The sequence below is a fragment of the Leuresthes tenuis genome, unplaced genomic scaffold (assembly GCF_036924035.1).
Source record: "Leuresthes tenuis unplaced genomic scaffold, fLeuTen1.0.hap1 SCAF_35, whole genome shotgun sequence".
Taxonomy (NCBI): domain Eukaryota; kingdom Metazoa; phylum Chordata; class Actinopteri; order Atheriniformes; family Atherinopsidae; genus Leuresthes; species Leuresthes tenuis.
This window is the reverse complement of record NW_027325389.1, coordinates 754,524-776,981: the sequence shown is the minus strand read 5'-3', so window position 1 is coordinate 776,981 and position 22,458 is coordinate 754,524. Positions and strand designations below refer to the sequence as shown.

At 46.9% G+C, this 22,458-nt stretch overlaps 1 protein-coding gene across 4 annotated transcripts in view; it reads right to left on the bottom strand.

Moving 5' to 3' along the window:
• Window positions 1–366: 366 nt before the first annotated feature.
• Window positions 367–22,458, bottom strand: part of etv6 (ETS variant transcription factor 6) — a 37,023-nt gene continuing 14,931 nt past the window's right edge. For all 4 annotated transcript variants that reach the window (XM_072379111.1, XM_072379112.1, XM_072379113.1 and 1 more), the window contains exons 3-8: window positions 10,961–11,125; window positions 7,060–7,191; window positions 1,931–2,497; window positions 1,716–1,858; window positions 912–1,012; window positions 367–846 (exon numbers count right to left, since the gene is read on the bottom strand). In XM_072379111.1, coding sequence (XP_072235212.1) covers window positions 744–846; window positions 912–1,012; window positions 1,716–1,858; window positions 1,931–2,497; window positions 7,060–7,191; window positions 10,961–11,125 — 1,211 coding nt within the window. In that variant the 3' untranslated portion in view covers window positions 367–743. The remainder of the gene's footprint in view (window positions 847–911; window positions 1,013–1,715; window positions 1,859–1,930; window positions 2,498–7,059; window positions 7,192–10,960; window positions 11,126–22,458) is intronic.

Here is a 22,458-nt window from a genome sequence, read left to right as displayed (position 1 = left end):
GACTTTAAAGGTTTCAGAAAGCTGCAGAACTATTGATCAGGACACTTTAAAGGTTTCAGAAAGCTGCAGAACTGTTGATCAGGACACTTTAAAGGTTTCAGAAAGCTGCAGAACTGTTGATCAGGACACTTTAAAGGTTACAGAAAGCTGCAGAACTATTGATCAGGACACTTTAAAGGTTACAGAAAGCTGCAGAACTATTGATCAGGACACTTTAAAGGTTTCAGAAAGCTGCAGAACTGTTGATCAGGACACTTTAAAGGCTTCAGAAAGCTGCAGAACTATTGATCAGGACACTTTAAAGGTTTCAGAAAGCTGCAGAACTGTTGATCAGGACACTTTAAAGGTTACAGGAAAGACGAGATCTTTGATCAAAAATGTTTATTTCATGGTGAAAACAGTTCTTTCACACTCACACACACTCAATTTTCTTTTTACAAACAGCAAAAGTTTCAGGATCTGATGCTTGTGAGGAGACAAAAACAAAATCATAGAAGCACAAAGTGATTGGTTCTGCAGCACAGGACTATAAAGGGACGCTGGGTCCTTTCAGCTGTGTCCAAATCAAAGATGCTGTTTATTTTTTTACAGTTCATCAGGAGAAGATGATCCTAAGGCAAAGTTACGCTCAGATTTCCCTCGCTGTGGGACGAGCCAACGCTCTAAAGTCACCGATTCTCACGCTGCTTCTGAAAGGCATCAGCGGCTGCGGTCGCAGGAAGAAGTTCATGGATCCCTTTTCCTCAGCATTCCTCTTTAATGTAAATCTGTTCGTCCACGTCTGACTCCAGGTGCTCCAGCCGCTCCGTCTGTCCGTTCATGATCTCATCAGGTGTCTTCATGAACCTGAGGAGAAGCCCGTTTAGCCTGGGTCAGAAACATGCGGCACACACACAGTGAAGGAGGTCTACCTGAACAGAAGCCTTTGGCCGGGCTCCTTCCTGATGATGTTCAGCTTGTAGTAGTGTCTCAGTGCTCGTGACATCTTCTCGTACGTCATGTTGGTTCTGTTCTGCAGGGTTTAAGAGCACAAGCGTCACCAGAGACAACATGAGGCTGTAAAACTGAAACAAGGAGCTTATGGGACTAAACTGGACTGCTTTTACAATATTCTGTGACTTTTAGAGAGTTCAAGCCGTGTTTTTATGAGCTGAACTGAGTCCTGTGATGGTGTGAAGCCGTAACCACGGCAACGGAGCTTTCCAAAGGCCGAGTAATGACTGGAAAAAGGCCTGGAAAAAAGGCCTGGAAAAAAGGCCTGGAAAAAGGCTCCTGAGGAGGAGACGCTGAGGACGTGAGGCAGGAGCAAGATGGAGGAAGTTTAAACCCTGGATTATCTGGGGTGTGATGATCATGAAGCTCTCTGCAGACTCAACTTAAACCAAATGAAGGTCATTGGACTTTTTATCCGTTTATTTGACCCTTTCTCAATCATTTCTGCTGCCACAGAAAGTCTCTTTTGGAGAGACTGAAGTGTTTTAGACACTAGGGGGCAGCAGAGAACAAGCTACAAACACTCAGGTTTCACATGATCATCTTTCCACTGAAGGAGGCTTTTAACTGACCCCCCCCCCCCCAGGGGGCAGATGTGTGGCTGCTGCTGACTCTGAGGTAAAGGTGGGAAGATGCGGCTTTAAACTGTAGCACAGATGCTAACAGCCTCAGGCTCCGCCCACCTGCTCACTGAACCACTGAACCTGAACACCTCCCTTTACCTTGTGGTTCCCCCAGAGCCTGGCCAGGCCGTTGGGGTCCATGATGCGGAAGATCTTGCTCTCGGGATCCTCCCAGCGGATGTAGTTCTCGTACCTGCTGTCCGACAGGAGCTGGTAGACGTAGTCCCACAGCAGCCGGCAGTCTGGGGACCATCAGGCGAACAGTCAGAGAGCTGCCATCCCACCCTGCCTCCTGCCCAGGTGCTACAGCTTACCTGCGATCCGGCCGATGGGCATCTGCTGCTCCTCGGGAGGAGACACCGGCATGATGACGTGGTTCCTGTAGAGCGCCTCGTCCTGCTGCATCAGATGCTGCGGCGCCAGCTGGTGATGGTGGAGCTGCACTTTACCCTCGCGCCCGTTCTCCGTCTGGGAGGGGGGTCCGACGCGGCCGTGCCTGTAGTCCAAGCCGGCGCCGCTCCTGCTTGGGCTGTGAAGCAAAGGGTTCATGATGGCGCTGGGCATGAGCTGGATGACGCGTGGAGGCCCCGCCTCCTGGCCCCCCGGGCTGCCCGGGCACGGCGCCTCTCGGGGGGTCGCGCAGCGCCCGTTGGTTGCCGCCGGGGACACCGACAGGGGGTACATTTCCTCCGGCAGGTGGTGGTTGCTGTCGGGCAGCTGGGAGAAGGTGTGGAGCGGGTCCTCGGAGCGGGGGTGGCTGGGTTCTGGAGGGGAGCGGCGGGGGGGCGGGTTGTGGGGGGAGCGGGAGCGGTGCCGCAGCTCGATGGTCGGGGGATGCTGGGGGAGGGGTTCTGTACCACGTGGCGCCCGCCGTACCGTCTCTGTGGAAACAAAAGAGCCATCAGTTTCATTCAGTTCAGCTAAATCAGAAAAAGGTTTAATTCTAACAAAGGAGCCGTTTAATGCTGTTAATCAGGAAGAAAAGCAACAGTTTGTTACTTTAGGAGTAAAAGTTAAAGGAGTTAAAGGCTGATGATGAACGTAGGAACTGCAGCTCTGACAGGCTGAACTGTCAGAGCTTTTTCCCTGAGCTGTGTTCAGGTGTCATTTCTGGCTCTTATTCCTGCTAAAACAGCTCGTCTATCACAGAACTTTCCATTTCTTTCTCTTCAGGAGCGTTTGGTTCATTGTTCTGAGCGCTGTGCTCGGCTGATCTAAGCAGACATTAAACCTTCCTTTTTGGAGCCATGAACGTCGGTTAATCTTCGTTTAATGAATGAAGTCCAGAAGAGCTTCGACTTTTTAAAATGTTCTTCGGTTGAAATCTAAACCGACCTTTTTATTCCTGAGGCTTATCAATAGTTTGCACATTGTGGTGAAATAAACCCAGCCCCCCTCTCCAGCTCCTCCTGGGGGGGTCCCAGGTCAGATGGGATATATAATCCCTGCAGAGAGTTCTGGTTCTGACCCGGTTCCTCCTCCCAGGAGGCATCCTAACCAGAGGAACCACCTCAGCTGACTCCTTTCTATGTGGAGGAGCAGCTGCTCGACTCCGAGCTCCTCCCCCTGGATGGTGGAGCCCCTCCCCCCGGATGATTAAGCTCCTCCCCCTGGTGATGGAGCTCCTCCCCTGGATGATGGAGCCCCTCCCCCCGGATGATTAAGCTCCTCCCCCTGATGGTGGAGCTCCTCCCCCTGGATGATGGAGCTCCTCCCCCTATCTCTAAGGCTGAGCCCCGCCCCCCTCTGAAGGAAACTCATTTCAGCCGCTTGTATCCAGCTCCTCCTTCTTTGGGTCAGAACCCAGATCTGTGAGCTCAGGTGAGGGTTGGAACAAAGATGGAGCAGGAACCTGAAAGCTTCTCCTTCCGGCTCAGCTTCACCAAACGGACCGGAGCAGCGCCCTCATTACTGCTGACGAAGCCCCGATCCGTCTGTCCATCTCTGATCCAACTCACCATCACTCAGAACCAGAACCAGAGATGCTGAAACTGCTCTAGCTGAGGCAGAGACTCAGCCCGACCCGGAGGTTCAGAACCAGGTCCAGAGATGCTGAAACTGCTCCAGCTGAGGCAGAGACTCATCCCGACCCGGAGGTTCAGAACCAGGTCCAGAGATGCTGAAACTGCTCCAGCTGAGGCAGAGACTCAGCCCGACCCGGAGGTTCAGAACCAGGTCCAGAGATGCTGAAACTGCTCCAGCTGAGGCAGAGACTCATCCCAACCCGGAGGTTCAGAACCAGGTCCAGAGATGCTGAAACTGCTCCAGCTGAGGCAGAGACTCAGCCCGACCCGGAGGTTCAGAACCAGGTCCAGAGATGCTGAAACTGCTCCAGCTGAGGCAGAGACTCAGCCCGACCCGGAGGTTCAGAACCAGGTCCAGAGATGCTGAAACTGCTCCAGCTGAGGCAGAGACTCAGCCCGACCCGGAGGTTCAGAACCAGGTCCAGAGATGCTGAAACTGCTCCAGCTGAGGCAGAGACTCAGTTTTCCCACACAGTCAGACTCTGGTCCACTTATCCCACTTCGGGTCGAGTCAATCAGCCAGAACCCTTTCATTTAGATTTAATTTGTGTTTCATCGTCTCCTCAGACGGTCTCCTCCTGATGCCCAAAGTCTCAGCCACCTGCCAGCTGAGGTCATTCACCACATCTGGACCTCTGGGGGTTCTGTCCTCTTCCTTTGTGCCGCTCCACCTGAGTCTAATCACCAAACATCCTTTGTGCATCAATAAATCTGTTCTAATCTTCCACCTCTGCTTACTGACGCCTCTGCACAGGGAAGATAACGTCTCCACCCAGGTCACTTCCTTAGAGAACAGAGGATTCTTCATCTGACACCAAACAGCTGCTTGACTTAAAGAAAGAGCTAAAGAGTTGATGCATGGAGAGCTTCTACGACCCAATCTCGTGGCTTTACAGGAACAGATTCCAAGTTGGAATCCATGACAGACTTCTTACCATCATGATGATGAAATAAAGGAGGAGAAAAACACCCAGATGGATCATTTCCATTCATAACCTCTGATGCAATTCCCTCTTTGCTCATTCAGCGGTTTTTATTTTGTAACTTCAGCAGCTGAAGCAGTGATGCTGCCATCTCCTCTGGTCCTTTCCATCAGCCCATATCATCAGAGATGGAAGGAGAACAGAGTCCACCTGAACATCTCCTCTGGTCCTTTACATCAGCCCATATCATCAGAGATGGAAGGAGAACAGAGTCCACCTGAACACCTCCTCTGGTCCTTTACATCAGCCCATATCATCAGAGATGGAAGGAGAACAGAGTCCACCTGAACACCTCCTCTGGTCCTTTACATCAGCCCATATCATCAGAGATGGAAGGAGAACAGAGTCCACCTGAACACCTCCTCTGGTCCTTTACATCAGCCCATATCATCAGAGATGGAAGGAGAACAGAGTCCACCTGAACACCTCCTCTGGTCCTTTACATCAGCCCATATCATCAGAGATGGAAGGAGAACAGAGTCCACCTGAACACCTCCTCTGGTCCTTTACATCAGCCCATATCATCAGAGATGGAAGGAGAACAGAGTCCACCTGAACACCTCCTCTGGTCCTTTACTTCAGCCCATATCATCAGTGATGGAAGGAGAACAGAGTCCACCTGAACACCTCCTCTGGTCCTTTACTTCAGCCTCAGTTCCAGTGTTACAGGTTGGTTTCTCCTCCTTATCATGGAGGTGTGATGGAGCCAGGTGAAATCTGGCCTCCCATGAACACATTAAACTTAGCATGTGATGCTTTCCATATTTTCCTGGTGCTGTACTTTGTCTCCACGGCTCAGAGCTTAAAGCGTTGGAACAACAGACCACCGGGTGTCACCACCATCCCACAGTTAGGCTGAGCAGGAAATCACAGTATTTCTGATGAATTTGGGTAAAAGTGGCTCAGTGTTGGGAGCAGACTGACTTTCAGAAGAGGAAATGTTCAGATTGCCACTGGGACAAAGAAAGGTGGTTTTAGTGTTTAATAACTTCCTTGTTGAGCAGGTTTTAATGTCAACACTGGAACACTTTAACTTGTTGTCATGTTTCCTTAAAGCAGTGCCAGAAAACAGTCTCAGGTATTTCTGCTGAAGCTTATAATAACTTCCTTGAGTGCAGAAAACATAGTTGCAATCTTAGATAAAGACTCTTTCAGCTTGTACAACCACCACATGTTTTATCTGCATCTACAAAGCATTTTTCCCCTTTCAATTGACCCGGACATTAGCAAGAACCATCAGGACCAGAGATTTCTGTGAGAATCAGTGACGCCTCAGATAAGAGCAAGAATATTTTACATTTCATGCAAACAGAAGTCTACATCAGATTGGACGACTTTCTACCTCACAAACACAATAATGTGTCATTGTTGTGGATTCACTGTGTCTGAAATGTCTGAAATACAACCAGGAAATGTGCCCGAAACGTGCATCTTTATTAGTTATTTCTTTACAAAGTTAGAAACAGCTAAACTGGATTTGCTTCATCCAATTATAATCAATATTTTTCAGAAGAAAAAGTGGAATTACTGAACAGGAAGATTGAGAATGATCAAAAAGTAGCTTACATGGCTTTAGTTTTGCTTTGACAACAGTTTTCTTAAAGTGGATAAAGGCCTCCTGATAGTTTATCTGTTTTTTTTGCTGAGAGTTGCCTCCTGAATTCCCTCCATATGCACCAAGAGCAGCTAACAAGCTAAAACTGGAGAACACACACAGCTGATTTTAGACCAGAAATAAAGGATAGCGCAACACAAACTCCGTAGAACTGGTACAAAGCCGAGCTAAGCTTTATTTCACCTTCCTAAATGGTTGATGCTAATCGATGCTAACACTGTTGCTGGATCAATGGAGCCAACCTAAAACTAACCAACAGAACATTACTGTAGCTATTATGAGTCTTTTGCTGGCAACTGGCATTAAGCTAGCTTTGTTAGCTAAAGCTTGTGTTTAACATTTCCAAGAAGTGGGACTGCTTACGTTTATTAAACTCAATCTGAGATGATCAAACACAATTATTTTCGTTTTATGGAAAAAATTATATCACTAACGGTGTCTTTTTTTATTTTTAAGTGGGCCTAGCTTATTATTGAAGGTAGCTTGCTAGCTTTGTTGTTGTGATGCTACGCTAACTATGCTAAGAGACGAGTTAAACTTAATTATTAACATAAATAACAACAATTTGAGCTAAAGTTGTGCACAATTCACTCTGAGCACTGGGTTAATTTTATACATTATTTATCCCTTTAATTAGTTAACATGATAATAAAGGAGGAATCATAGCTGGAAATTTTGGTTCATTTTAGGAAAATTATTCAGCATAAACAACAATAAATATTGAAAAAGGAAGTAATTTTGAAAGTAGACCGGCTGGTTTAAAGAGAGGTCACCTGTTAGGAGCTGTAACCGTGTAAATGACAGGAGAAACCAGGACTGACCTTCGAGCTTCAGGTGTGGCAAAGCGTTTTCAGGCAGCGAATGGAAGGAGTTCCCAGGAAAGTAAGACGGGAAAAACACGTGGGACTTCCTCTGCTTCAGGATGTGCTGCAGCAGCTCATACAGGACATCCCCTGCAGAGGTGGAAAGGTCAGAGGTTAGCGTGCGTCTCCTTGCAACACTTCACGCCTGCATGAAATGGGACATTTGCATTGGCGTCAGCCGCAGTATCCGGTTCCTCTTCTTCTCTATGCTTTCCAGGATCAGCTGCTTTAGTGCTGCCATGATTGCTCAAGCTTCAGGGAGCTTGGGCAATAATGGAAGAATCATTGACGAGCTGATAGTGGGACAAAGTGGCTTTGCAAATAAGACCAATTTTCTTTTTTTATGAGAAAAAACATTTCCTAGAAGTCCAACAGCTAACCCTGATGCCCCAGGGAACCTGTTCCCGGGTCTGTTAGGCTGGATTTCATATTTAATATTTGAAGTTGTTTCTACATCGAACTCCTTCCTCAGGATGTGTGTCTCTGTGATGGCGCCCTGTCCAGGTGACCCCGCCCCTCACCCAGGGACCGCTGGGATAGGCTCCACCCCCCCCGCTAAAACATGGGCTTAAACATGACAACTAACCGCTTTTCTTTTCTTTTCTACGGCGCCTGAGCCAGAAGGAAAGAGATCTCCGTGTTTAACAGCAGCAACGAGCTTATTTCCAGTAGTTTGGAGCCACAACGTGTGGAAATGCTAACGGGAGCCGATGTGACCATGAACTATCTGCACCTTTGAGGTCTCTGGGGTCGCTTTTACTCTGAGGACAGCTGGTATGAGGTGTTGGTGCTGATATGCTGTGTTTGGTTTCCTCCAAACGTGCTGCTGTGCATTAGGACCAAACATCTCCACTTTGCTCTGGTCTGTCCAAAGGACATTGTTCCAGAAGTCTTGAGCTTTGTTCAGATGCAGCTTTGCAAACCTAAGCTGTGCTGCCATGTTCTTTTTAGAGAGAAGAGGCTTTCTCCTGCAGCCCTTCCAAACAAGCCATCCTTGTTCAGTCTTTTTCTAACTGTGCTGCCATGACCTTTGACCTTTAGCATGCTAACTGAGACCTAGAGAGTCTGAGATGTATGACCTTTAACCTGCTAACTGAGGCCTGGAGAGTCTGAGATGTAGCTCTGGGCTTTTTCACCTTGGGGTGACCTTTAACCTTTAACATGCTAATTGAGGCCTGTAGAGTCTGAGATGTAGCTCTGGGCTTCTTCACCTTGGGGTGACCTTTAACCTTTAACATGCTAACTGAGGCCTGTAGAGTCTGAGATGTAGCTCTGGGCTTTTTCACCTCGGGGTGACCTTTAACCTTTAACATGCTAACTGAGGCCTGTAGAGTCTGAGATGTAGCTCTGGGCCTTTTCACCTTGGGGTGACCTTTAACCTTTAACATGCTAACTGAGGCCTGTAGAGTCTGAGATGTAGCTCTGGGCTTTTTCACCTCGGGGTGACCTTTAACCTTTAACATGCTAACTGAGGCCTGTAGAGTCTGAGATGTAGCTCTGGGCCTTTTCACCTTGGGGTGACCTTTAACCTTTAGCATGCTAACTGAGGCCTGTAGAGTCTGAGATGTAGCTCTGGGCCTTTTCACCTTGGGGTGACCTTTAACCTTTAGCATGCTAACTGAGGCCTGTAGAGTCTGGAAATGGCCTTATAACCCTTCCCAGACTGATGGGCAGCAGCAGCTGCTTCTCTGAGATCATTGCTGGTGTCTTTCCTCCTTGGCATCGTGTTAAAACACACCTGAATGCAGTAGGTTCACTTAGTTTTTACCTCACTGCTTCTGCTTCTTTGTTTGGTTTAGTTAAGAACTGAACAAAGGCTGAGCAGGAAGTTCCCTGAATGATTTACATCAGTTTTCTTTCAGCTGCTGCTGTCACAGAAAACATTTAGAGAAGCCGACAGGTTTGGACACATTAATCTGCTGCGTTACACACTTACCAAGGAAATGATTCTCATAAAGGAAGTGATGGTGAGAGACACACACAGAGACACACACAGAGAGACACACACACACACACACTCACACACTCTCTCACACACACACACACACACACACACACACACTCACACACTCTCTCACACACACACACACACACACACACTCACACACTCTCTCACACACACACACACACACACACACTCACACACACACAGACACACAGAGACACAGAGACACACACACACACAGACACAATCACACACAGACACACACACACACACAGACACAATCACACACAGACACACACACACACACACTCACACACACAGACACAATCACACACAGACACACACACACACACACAGACACACAGAGACACAGAGACACACACACACACAGACACAATCACACACAGACACCTTTCAGTTCTCACTCTCTGGTCTTGAGTTTTGGGGAGAATTCCTGCTTCCTGCTGTTTGCTCTGATTCTTTTATTTGAAATTGTCCTTTAATCTAAAATCTGAACTGATAAACATGTCGTTCTGAGTCACAGCTGGAAGGAAACTGGAGAAAATGTCGTGTCATCTCACAGTTTGTGGTCTCCGACGCCTTCTTTACCTTTTCCACTAAAGCGAAGTCGAGTCTGAACGCGTCACCGTGACGACGCTTCTCTCCGCGGGACGTCTCGCAGAAAGTGAAAAAAACGTGCCGCACGGCAGGGACTGAGGGGAACTGGACCCTTACATCATGAAAAGGAGGAACCAGAGAGCTGCTCTGGAGTTTTTACAGGATTTATCACATGTTTTAGCTTCACTGAGGAACAACTTCACACCAAAATCAGCCCAGATTCACAGAGGAAAACGAGTTTTAGCCTTTTTTCCTCCGAACAGCTGAAACCCAGAGATCCTGACGTGAGACAGCAGCTGTCAGCTGGGTCCCTGAGACCAGATTACTCCTCCAAGACCTGATGGGATGCAAGCTGTGGCTGAAATGTTCTGAACTTCTCTGCAGCAGATTGAACTGATCCGACCCGCAGCTCCTCATCTGGGACCCGAAGCAAAACAAAGACGGCATCAAACTGAGTATCTGAGTATTTACGAAAGAACGACCGTCCGGCAGAAAGGAAGGAAGGAGGGAGGAGAAAGCAGCGCCTCGCTGAAGGAGGAGGAAGCAGCGCCTCGCTGAAGGAGGAGGAAGCAGCGCCTCGCTGAAGGAGGAGGAAGCAGCGCCTCGCTGAAGGAGGAGGAAGCAGCGCCTCGCTGAAGGAGGAGACTGAAAGTTAGGATCTGAAGGCAAAGACAAGTTTTACCTTTTTGTCTGAATATTATTCTTTAGTCCATTTCTCTACCATTTTATTTCTTTTTACGTTTCCATCTGCCCCCCTCCCAAAGGGCTGGTATCTGCCCCTCAGGGGGCTGGTATCTGCCCCCCCCTCAGAGGGCTGGTATCTGCCCCCCCGTAACGCTGTAAAACTTCCACACACTCGTGAAATCCTGCTTCATGTTCAGAGGAACTCGCTTCACTTCTTCAGCCTTATTTTCATGCGGCTGGCCGCTGGCGTTGCCGGGGCGACAGTTGAGGTTGCTCTGTACTTCCTGATCAACCGTCTCCCACTTCCTCCCCCAGCAGCCTCGCTGTAACAGCTGCCCGCTCCATCAGCTGCTCCTGCTGCTTGTATTGATCCTTTTAAAGGGTGTAGCTTCGTCTCCGAGGACGCTCCAACACGTGCACACGTGCACACGTGCACAGATAAACTTATACCAATAAAGTGATGCTGAACGAGGAAAATTAAGTCTGCATTTCATCCCCCCCCCAGTGTTTCCTTCCTTCTGCGTCTTCCTTCAGTTTAACTAAAGAAAGACGTCATCAATCAGCTGGAATGAGTCATTGTTCCCGGTTAAATGTGTTGAAGTGTGTAAGTACCGGAGTGAGGCGATCTGTAGCGGAAGTCCTCCTTTGTGAGCAGCAGCAGGGCCTTGCCGTTCATCTGGAAAGTGCCGCTGGTGATGGGCCGCAGGGCGAACTCCTTCTCAGCCCATCGCAGCCACTGGGCCACGTCCTCCCTGCTCCAAAACACCGGCTGAAAACCTGGGGGTCGAGAGCAGGTTGGTGAGGAGGCAACAAAATGGAGGCAAAAAGATGAATTCAGTCATGAAGAGGGACGGGGGGGTGGCAGGAAGGAGGGAAGCGGGGGAAGGGGTGAGAGGAAGGAAGGAGGCAGAGGCAGTAAAAAGGATATTGAGGAAGTGCAGATAAAAGCCAAAAGGAGGGAGTGATTACGGGAACAGCAGCAGAGATAAAAAAAGGAGGAGGAGACATTCAGAGAGGAGGATAGAATAAAAGATTAGAAGATGATGGGTTAAGGGGAGGCATACAGAGTGAATCAGAGGGATGAAAAAGGTAGGGAGGGCAGAGCAAAGAGACAGTCCAGACTGTTATTCTGATTCCTTTCACCCTCTGAACTCCAGACAGTTTATTGGTTTGTGTACAGAAGGACACATGGAAGGAAAGAACACAGCAGGAGAAGCTGGAACGACTGCTTCCCCCTCCTCCCACTCAGTGTCTTTCACGGCCGTGGGAACGAGAGTGTAAAACATCTGCAACGGTGACCAAGAAGCCTTAATGTGAAAGAAAAGAAAAGCTGTGGCCAGAAAGGAAAAGAAGAACCTCCACAAAGGAGGAAGCTAATCTTAGAGGATTTAAGAGCTGAGAGTTCGTCCTGCTGGCAGACAGGAGGGAAAAATCAAAATCTGGATGTTTCAAATGTACAGAATCTAATTTCAGTCCGAATGATGCTGACGACAACAAGCTGATAAACATCTGGCTGTGGCGTATTTATCTGCTGCGGCTGCGATCGGCATTGATGGGAACACCTAACGGCTCAGAAACTGATGACCCGGTCCAACTCAAAGACATTCATTCACGGTGCCACAGTTACGGTGCCACAGTTACGGTGTCATAGTTACGGTGCCATAGTTACGGTGCCATAGTTACGGTGCCACAGTTACGGTGTCATAGTTACGGTGCCATAGTTACGGTGCCATAGTTACGGTGCCACAGTTACGGTGTCATAGTTACGGTGCCATAGTTACGGTGTCATAGTTACGGTGCCATAGTTACGGTGCCACAGTTACGGTGTCATAGTTACGGTGCCACAGTTACGGTGTCATAGTTACGGTGCCACAGTTACGGTGTCATAGTTACGGTGCCATAGTTACGGTGCCACAGTTACGGTGTCATAGTTACGGTGCCACAGTTACGGTGTCATAGTTACGGTGCCATAGTTACGGTGCCATAGTTACGGTGCCACAGTTACGGTGTCATAGTTACGGTGCCATAGTTACGGTGTCATAGTTACGGTGCCATAGTTACGGTGCCACAGTTACGGTGTCATAGTTACGGTGCCACAGTTACGGTGTCATAGTTACGGTGCCACAGTTACGGTGTCATAGTTACGGTGCCATAGTTACGGTGCCACAGTTACCGTGTCATAGTTACCGTGCCATAGTTACGGTGCCATAGTTACGGTGCCACAGTTACGGTGTCATAGTTACGGTGCCACAGTTACGGTGCCATAGTTACGGTGCCATAGTTACCGTGTCATAGTTACCGTGTCATAGTTACGGTGTCATAGTTACGGTGCCATAGTTACGGTGCCATAGTTACGGTGCCACAGCTACCGTGCCACAGCTACCGTGCCATAGTTACGGTGCCACAGTTACGGTGCCACAGCTACCGTGCCATAGTTACGGTGTCATAGTTACGGTGCCATAGTTACGGTGCCATAGTTACGTCAGTCCAACTTTCTGCATATGCGATGGAGAAATTCCATATTTAAAGGGGACTACTTTTCCTTTAATAGGCCATAAAACTACTTCAATTTCATTAATGGTAAAATCTGTACAACTTGAGTTCTTTTGGGAAATTGTCATGATTTTAGTGTTTTAGCTGTTTTTTGTTTTTGAAATACACAAAATGAGACTTTTTCATTCTTCTTCTTAAACTTCTCTAACCTGATATTATCCAGAAACCGGCGGTCAAGCGGCCACCTCATCCAGGGAATGTGAGCTGCTGTAGCACAGTGACTCAGACCCACCTCCCTTTCTATCCTCCATCTTCTTTCTCCCCCACATGGAAGCAGACTTCTGGCTGAGCTCTGATCAGAGCATCACCCACACGGAGCAGAACTGCTCATTTCTTACATCTGACTTATCGGCCAGCCTCAAACACTTCCTCTGGGAGTCGGACAGCTGTTATCTTTGGCCGCCAATGTCACTTGTCACACGAGTAATAAGAACCGGGTGCTCGCTTTCACCCCCCCATCCTTCTTTTAGCTCCCCCGGCACGTCAAACAAAGGAAGTTTTCACAGCGAGCAATCGATATAAAATGAAACCCCGTGTCGAGCTTCCCATTTCTTTCCTTCCCTTCCAGTCCGCTGTATTCTGATAGCAGCACGAGCTGCGCTGATAAGTCAAGGAAGGCCGAGGTTATCGGCTCAAAGCCCGACAAGCTCTGACCCTCAGCTTGTCAGCAGGCACTCTGGGAAAGTGTCGGGGAACAGAACGCAGGTGTTTCACAACCACAGAGCGAGCAGATTGGGACGTTTATTCCTGGAGATTTCACAGGATTGGCTTGTTGTCAGCGCAGACTCTCAGACTTCCAGGTCGTGCTGATCCTTGGAGCTGAATGAGGTCCGCTGGACGACTTCTTTGTGGCTCTTTAAGATGTTTCAGCTCTCATCCGAAAGGCTTCTTCAGATCTGAACTAGCATCAGCCTCTGAGCAGCCTGTTGAAGCACAGCAGGAGCAGAAATCATATCCAGGCTACAACATGTTTCCTGGTGCTTAAACACGTCTCCTTTCCTTAAATTTAGCTGGACTACGTCAAAGGTTCTTTCTGCATTCAATCTGCTGCACCGGCTGCATGTTTGTCTCTCGTGGCCGACTTGTGAGAGCAGCGAGGCCGCGGCGGGCAGAAGTGAGCTCAGGTCAAGAGGTCGCGGCAGCGGTATGCTTTCTCCAGGGCCGGAGAGATGTGCTGCTCTGCCAAAACCCCTCCGAGATCCGGTCTGCCGGCCTCGGCCATCTGCACAGAGCCCAGAGGAAGAAGCAACAAGGGGAGCAGGAGGAGGAGGAGGAAGAAGGGGGCCCAAACAAACGTGTCCCATAACGCACTTTGGCAGGAAGCAATCCAGCGTGGGCTCAGTTTCAGCTCAGGAAACTTCCTGCGGTAAGGTTAGAGAGCGCTGCCGGGAGGGTTATTAACAGACAGCAGAGAAGAAAAGGAAGAGTGGAAACAGAAAGGAAAGTGTGGTGAGAGCAGCAGCGGATGGTGTGTCAAGACAATAAATGAAGGCTGCAGAACAGCGAGAGACTAAACAAAGACGCAGAAAGGGGAAGGAAAGGCAAACAGGAAGGGAAACAGATACCGAGTCACCGCTCAGATCAAGTTCCCAGAGCCAGACATCATGCTCCGAGTTCCTCTGATACCACATTTATATGCGTTCACTCCAGGACGTAGTCTGTGCCAAAGCCAACAAGACGGTACAGGCAGTAACCTCAGGTCACATGTCTGCTCCGACATATACCTGCAGCCGAGTCTACGGAGGCCTGGAGCCGCCAAATACAGAAAAATGGCCAAATATCATCTTTATATGATCAGAAATGCTGCTAAAATGTAATAAAACATTAAATAATTTAACAGAATGTGAAATAAAATCAGTTTTTCTGCTTTGATTTTAAAATGCATTCATTTAATGTTGCTTTTTATTCACTTTTCCACTTCTACTGAAAAAAAATAATTAGAATTGGAATATTTTCAGTTTCTTTCCTTGTTTAAAGGAAAGTAAAAACAGGGACAGAAACATGGAAATAAATGGGTTTGGGGGAGTTAAAAGGGAGGTTCGCACATTTAAAACGTATTAAATTCAAGGTGAAATCAAATCAAATAAAGAATATATATAATATAATAAAAGCAACATTAACACAAACTGGAAAGACTTATTTATCACACATTCTATTTATTTTTGCTTTTCAAAAAGTTTCTACAACTTTCAGAGTTTCCCTCCAAAATAACAATTTATTCCCAACTTTCAGCGGCTTGAAGGACGGATTTTACCATCTGAGGATTCTTTATGAACAGAAACTGAGTGATATGAGACGGAAATAAGTCGTAATAATGCAGAATAAGACGTAAATAACGTGTTCACATGGGAGGCTGTCGCAGAGCAGACACCAACATCCTTTGCTTACAACCGTCCTTCATCACATTCTCAAGATAAATGGACTTTCTGCTCCTTTTCTGGAGCAAATTCAGCCAAAAGATTTGTCGTAGGCTACAAGAAAATCAATTTCAGTCCTCGTCATCGGCCTGCCTGCTGAATGCATCTCAGGTTCACAGCGTCCATGACAGTGCACGTGCGTGTGCACGTGTGTGTGCACGTGTGTGTGCGTGTTTACTCTGAATAAAACCCTGAAACACGACAGCAGCAGGATCCCAAACCCTTGACTAAACCGTGGGCTCCTAATCCTCTCTGATGACACATAATTTTCACTCTGTGGTTTCTCAGGCCCACGCTAATGCTCACGAACACACACACACACACACAGAGCGTGCACGTGCACATACACACACACACACACACAGAGCGCACGAGTTGCCAAGGCAACTCATAAGCGCTTGGGATGAATGAAGGGAAGAGGAGGATGAGATCACTGGTATCTTGTTTCCTTGTTGCGGTACAGAAGCCGACGGCTTCCCCTCTCAGCCAGACGAGTTAATGAGGTCCGTCCCATCCAGAACCAGCAGAACTCACGCTGTGGACCATGTTCCCCAAGTTTTATCTCACAGAAAGCCCCCCCCCCCCCAAATAAACGACTTCCAACACCTCATCTGACACATATGAAACACCTCGAAAAAGACAAGTAATCGATCCAGAACTAATTGTTCGTTTCTGAGTCCAATTACGGCCAAAATGGCAACAAACACAGTTAATTTGAGCAATATTAAGATCCCAGTTACTCAGATGCTGGAGAAAACCTTCTGTGAACAGAACTCGGCTTCCATCCACACTGAGCTACATTCTGCTTCTTCTCATCAGAACCAAACAGAAATTCTAACAGAATAAACCAACAGGACCACTTCCTGTTTAAATCATTCAAACCTGGAGAAAACAGAGTCGGTGCTGTAGGACCAACCGTCGGACTCTTTGTTTTCAGATGCTTCAGTAACTCTGCAGCTGATCTGTTCCTGGTTAGCATCACTCGCCCTGAATCCAAAGTGTTTCCACTCAACAGATGATGGAACCAGCTCTTTGGGTTCTGTTTACAAAGGAAAGTAAAACTTTGGATGCAACAATGGAAACAGAGGACATGCTCCCTAATTATCATTATACAGATGGTCTAAAAGCCTAAAATCTCACCATAGACTCTATGCAAAAGGCTCAGATCAGTGAGCATGAACCCACCTCAGCACCTGGCTGCGCTAACTGATGGAGAACAGATGCAAGTTCAATAGAAAGATAAAAAGCCGAGTTGATCAGGTGAACTGTTGATTCCGTTTCTGTTGTTTTTATCAAAATATTACCAGCAACACACCTGTATTAAGTAGCCTTTGTTTGTGTGGTGCAAGTAACCCGACAATTAGCATTCCAGTGGAAGCTTATAGCCCCCAGTGCCCAATTAGCACTGCTCATTTATTGTGGTTGTAGAAGCTACACCCAGTTTCCTGCCGTTTCCATTACCTATAGAGATAGTATGTTTTAGCTGGTATGCTATTGATGTTTCCTCCTCATTAAAACCACATTTTCATGAAACAGTGTGCATCTAAATCCAGTTCACAATAAACCCTGTGTCCTAACCACTAACCAAATTCAAAATCTTTAATATTAACGGCACAAGAAAATTACTTTGACACATTTTAAAAGAAAAACAGCGATACACTGTTAGCAATAACGTTAGCGATTTAGCGAATTGCCAAACAGCAGCTATATGATGGCGTCTAGTTGACCATAAGGATGTAAAATTAAATTGGTACATGATAAACAACGTTACTACTACATTGTTAGCTCACCTGTTTATTTATCTGCAGTTCACTTCATACAACATATGAGAAGCTACCAGTGTTTTTGCTAGTTTTTCACACAGCTAGCTTACTTAGCTTAACTTTTTCTATCAGACTTGTTCTTGTAAACCTCGCTGACTTCTCTAAAGACGTAGTTCAGAGGATATTTATTTAGAAATAAGCTAGCATCCCCTCCATGTCGATTACTTTGGCTGTGGGTGAATACATCTCCTGTCAAACAAAAAACAGCTGTGAGCAATTCCTGATTTCTAGCTAGCTTGGTGGCTACAGTATGTAGCTGCTATATGAGACTAATTTTGTGGAGCACCGTTTAATCACAGTTAAATCTGTACATTGAAATGTCAAGATCAGTTTCAGTTACATTTTCAAGCAACAACTATATAAGAGAAATGCACCCAAAAGTATAAAGTTTAGCTGCTGCTAAACCTAAGGTTTAAAATGTTAATATAAGCATTTCTGTTCTTTTACAAACAGCTGCTAGTTATTTCACAGGCTCTTAATATGTAAAACTGGAACAAAAAGTGCACATATTGTGTATTTTGAGTCATAATAGGACGTAAAAGTCAGATTAGATACTGTTTCCCACCTAAATATAACCGATGCACATGCATCTCAAACAGAGAACTCCAGTTTAGCGCGACCGGATATTGGTCTTGCTCTCTGAGTGGAGTGAAGGCTTTTCCTCCTCCAGACAGGAGGAAGGAGGAGGAGGGTTGCTCGTGACCTTCTGACACCCCGACTAAGGCGCATGTGGGCAAGAGAGCGACACATTTCCTCACTTATTCATCTCCCTTTGAGCGAGTCTGTGCACATCGATTCTCTGTCAGGTGGGTGCGGCGAGGGAAAATCCACCTCCACACACTTTTACTTTTCATTCAAAAGAACCCCCCCCCGCACACATCCTCCACTTCCTCCAGCAGCATGCGCCTGCTTGTCCCGTCCGGCTGAACTGGACTTCATCCAGTCAAAACAAACGTGAAGCAGCTCATCAGTCACACTCAGCTTTTATGGCCAGGAAGTAGCGCGACCTGTTTTTGATAGTTAGGCGTTGAGCTCAGGAGCAAGCCAGCTCTTGTAGGTTAGTTCCTGAATTCAACTGCCACTCTTCCTTTTGTTCAGGAGCCAATTTTTTTCTGCTGCCTCCATTTTTTCTTTTCCAATGCAGCAGCTTGAAAGACTCGGGCTGAATGAAGCCAAAGGCCCTGCTTGCCCCGTCATTCAGCAGCCTTTGCTCCAGGTGAAGTCGGTATTCAGCAGTGGGGGTTATTTGAACAATAACTGATTTACTGTCGCGCTGCTGCTGATACGCCGTGTTTGCTTTTCTCCAGACGTGCTGAAACACGCTGTTGGGTTAAACTGTCTCTAAACTGTCCTCAGGATGTTTGTCTCTGTGATGGCGACCTGTCCAGGTGACCCCGCCCCTCACCCTGACCGCTGGGATAGGCTCCACCCCCCCGCTTAAACATGGGCTTAAACATGACATTTAACCGCTTTTCTTTTCTTTTCTGCGGCGCCTGAGCCAGAAGGAAAGAGATCACCGTGTTTAACAGCAGCAACGAGCTTATTTCCAGTAGTTTGGAGCCACAACGTGTGGAAATGCTAACGGGAGCCGATGTGACCATGAACTATCTGCACCTTTGAGGTCTCTGGGGTCGCTTTTACTCTGAGGACAGCTGGTATGAGGTGTTTGTGCTGATATGCTGTGTTTGGTTTCCTCCAAACGTGCTGCTGTGCATTAGGACCAAACATCTCCACTTTGCTCTGGTCTGTCCAAAGGACATTGTTCCAGAAGTCTTGAGCTTTGTTCAGATGCAGCTTTGCAAACCTAAGCTGTGCTGCCATGTTCTTTTTAGAGAGAAGAGGCTTTCTCCTGCAGCCCTTCCAAACAAGCCATCCTTGTTCAGTCTTTTTCTAACTGTGCTGCCATGACCTTTGACCTTTAGCATGCTAACTGAGGCCTGTAGAGTCTGAGATGTAGCTCTGGGCTTCTTCACCTTGGGGTGAACTTTAACCTTTAACATGCTAACTGAGGCCTGTAGAGTCTGAGATGTAGCTCTTGGCTTTTTCACCTTGGGGTGACCTTTAACCTTTAGCATGCTAACTGAGGCCTGTAGAGTCTGAGATGTAGCTCTGGGCTTCTTCACCTTGGGGTGACCTTTAACCTTTAACATGCTAACTGAGGCCTGTAGAGTCTGAGATGTAGCTCTGGGCTTCTTCACCTTGGGGTGACCTTTAACCTTTAACATGCTAACTGAGGCCCGTAGAGTCTGAGATGTAGCTCTGGGCTTTTTCACCTTGGAGTGACCTTTAGCCTTTAACATGCTAACTGAGGCCTGTAGAGTCTGAGATGTAGCTCTGGGCTTTTTCACCTTGGAGTGACCTTTAACCTTTAACATGCTAACTGAGGCCTGTAGAGTCTGAGATGTAGCTCTGGGCTTTTTCACCTTGGGGTGACCTTTGACCTTTAACATGCTAACTGAGGCCTGTAGAGTCTGAGATGTAGCTCTGGGCTTCTTCACCTTGGGGTGACCTTTAACCTTTAGCATGCTAACTGAGGCCTGTAGAGTCTGAGATGTAGCTCTGGGCTTCTTCACCTTGGGGTGACCTTTAACCTTTAACATGCTAACTGAGGCCTGTAGAGTCTGAGATGTAGCTCTGGGCTTCTTCACCTTGGGGTGACCTTTAACCTTTAACATGCTAACTGAGGCCTGTAGAGTCTGAGATGTAGCTCTGGGCTTTTTCACCTTGGGGTGACCTTTGACCTTTAGCATGCTAACTGAGGCCTGGAGAGTCTGAGATGTAGCTCTGGAATGAACTTGCTGGGACGGACCTGATATATAAAACCTTAGAATAAAAATAAAGGCACTTTCTTTTTTCACAGAACTGTAGCTATTCTTAACTTTAGATTCTAACTTCAGTTGAATCGTTCCTTTGATCACTTTCTGGCATCTTTTTGTTATATTTATGTGCTTTAGAAGCTGCTGAAAGGAGCTGGAGATGTTGGAATTCGTTGCTTTGGTGAAGCCCAACCTGACTGTCACGCTATGGAGTCTAAAAATAATCCTCCGGGTTCCGTCTGCAGTCCAACCCGACAGCAGCAGAACAGCTGGAGATGTTCGGCTGCAGCTGAAACACTTCCTGATCAACCTTTATTAACCTGTGTCTCCATCGGAGTTTCTCCCAGTTTAAGCTCCACTCCACTCCCATCAGCAGCCATCTCTTACTTCTCAGTGTATTTGCACAGCTGAGCCTCTGCTTCCTGCTTCCAGCACAGACATGCCCGGCTTCTATCAGTGAGCAGGGAAGGGTTTCTATTCCAGAGACCTGTGAAGCCCGTCCACTGAAAGGAGAAAGGCAGAAGGAAGTGGAGCGTCTGCTTCTGTGGGTGGGCTTTCAGCAAAGACAGCATCAACATTTCTTCTGTTCTTCAGTCCAAACACAAATAAAGACGCATCACTTCCTGTGAGGCAGCAGAAAGCCTCCAAATCGCAGTGTTTACAAAGCAGATGGAAGGAATTTCATTAACTGGACATTTTAACGAGAGGAAGAGGATTTCCAGCCACTGCAGCTTCTGTTACTTTTCCTATAAAAGCCTGAGATCAGCCCCCCCCCCCCCTCCATGTTAGAGGCACCATGTGGAGTGTGTCGCGAACAGGAAGGGGGGGGGGGGCTGCGCTCGCTGGCATGTGAGAACAGTTTCCCTTTCAGAGGAGAAAGGAGAGAGAGTTACACACACACACATGCACACACACACGTGCACACGCACCAACAACAACAACAACATTTATTCAGGAAGCGCCGACTGCCCACTCAGGAAATTCCTGAGGACAGGAGCTGCTTCCAGGGGCAGGAAATTTCCCCTCAGAAGCCCAAACACACACACACGTGCACACACACACGTGCACACACACACATGCACACACACACACATACACTTTTAACACCTCCCCAACACACACACACACCTACACTACCTCTGGTGCGAAGCTTTGAGACACAAGATCCACACACACAAGCATGCAGTGCAAAGCCAGCTGTGTGCACACACACACACACACGTGCACACACACGTGCACACACACACACACACACTCACACACACACATGCACACACACAGAGGAAAACCAGCCAGTCTGGTTTCCTCGGACATGGATTTCTTTAAAAATGACCCAGGAAGACATTCCTGCTGGTGACCTTCAGACCTCTGATCAATAATAATTGATAATAATTGATAATAATTGATAATAATCCAATCACCTGCAGCACCAAACGTGCTGCGACTGAATTAAAACACATCCAGCAGCTCACGGCCCGTCTTCCAGAGGCTGAACAACACTGAATGAAACAGGTGGACCGAGCCGGACTGAATTGAGGCGCCTTGAAGTCGATGATCAGAACCGAGCTTCAGGGCTGCAGCTCCAGCAGCTCCAGGACAACAAGGTGTGAGGAGGAAATTCAGAGAGAAAAGCCGCGTTCATCTGACATAAAGAGCAGGATACAGAGCTACGTTTAGCTCCCCGACTTCACAGAACCGGCCAGATGTGGACAAACAGCTGGTCACAACATATGAGCTCAAACTGAGATTCAGTGGGACATTTTCCATATTTACCAGTAAGAGTCCCAGAAGTGGAGTCATGTGATCCTGTTAGAGAATAAATCGCCTCATTTAAACCTGATTTACAGTTTTAAACTGAGGAATAAAGGCTGAATAAATACATTCATATGATGATGAATTCATCTCAAACTGTATTATTTAAGTTTGTGTTGAAGAACTCAGTTTTATTCTTTATTTAAAGGAGAATATTTCTGCATTTCTTGCCTTCATCGTATTGATCTATTCATTCCCATCTTCACTTATTTCTTCTTTTTCACCTGAAACCTTCTCATGAATTCAGCCTCAGACCTTCAGTGTGAATCCAGCCTTGAACATAAAGCCCGTGTTCTTCTGCAGATAACTGCAGGCTGTTGGTTCCTCAGTTATTCATAGAATAAACTGTATCACTGTAAGTATTCATATAATAAACTGCATCACTGTAAGTATTCATATAATAAACTGTATCACTGTAAGTATTCATATAATAAACTGCATCACTGTAAGTATTCATATAATAAACTGTATCACTGTAAGTATTCATATAATAAACTGCATCACTGTAAGTATTCATATAATAAACTGTATCACTGTAAGTATTCATATAATAAACTGTATCACTGTAAGTATTCATAGAATAAACTGCATCACTGTAAGTATTCATATAATAAACTGTATCACTGTAAGTATTCATATAATAAACTGTATCACTGTAAGTATTCATAGAATAAACTGCATCACTGTAA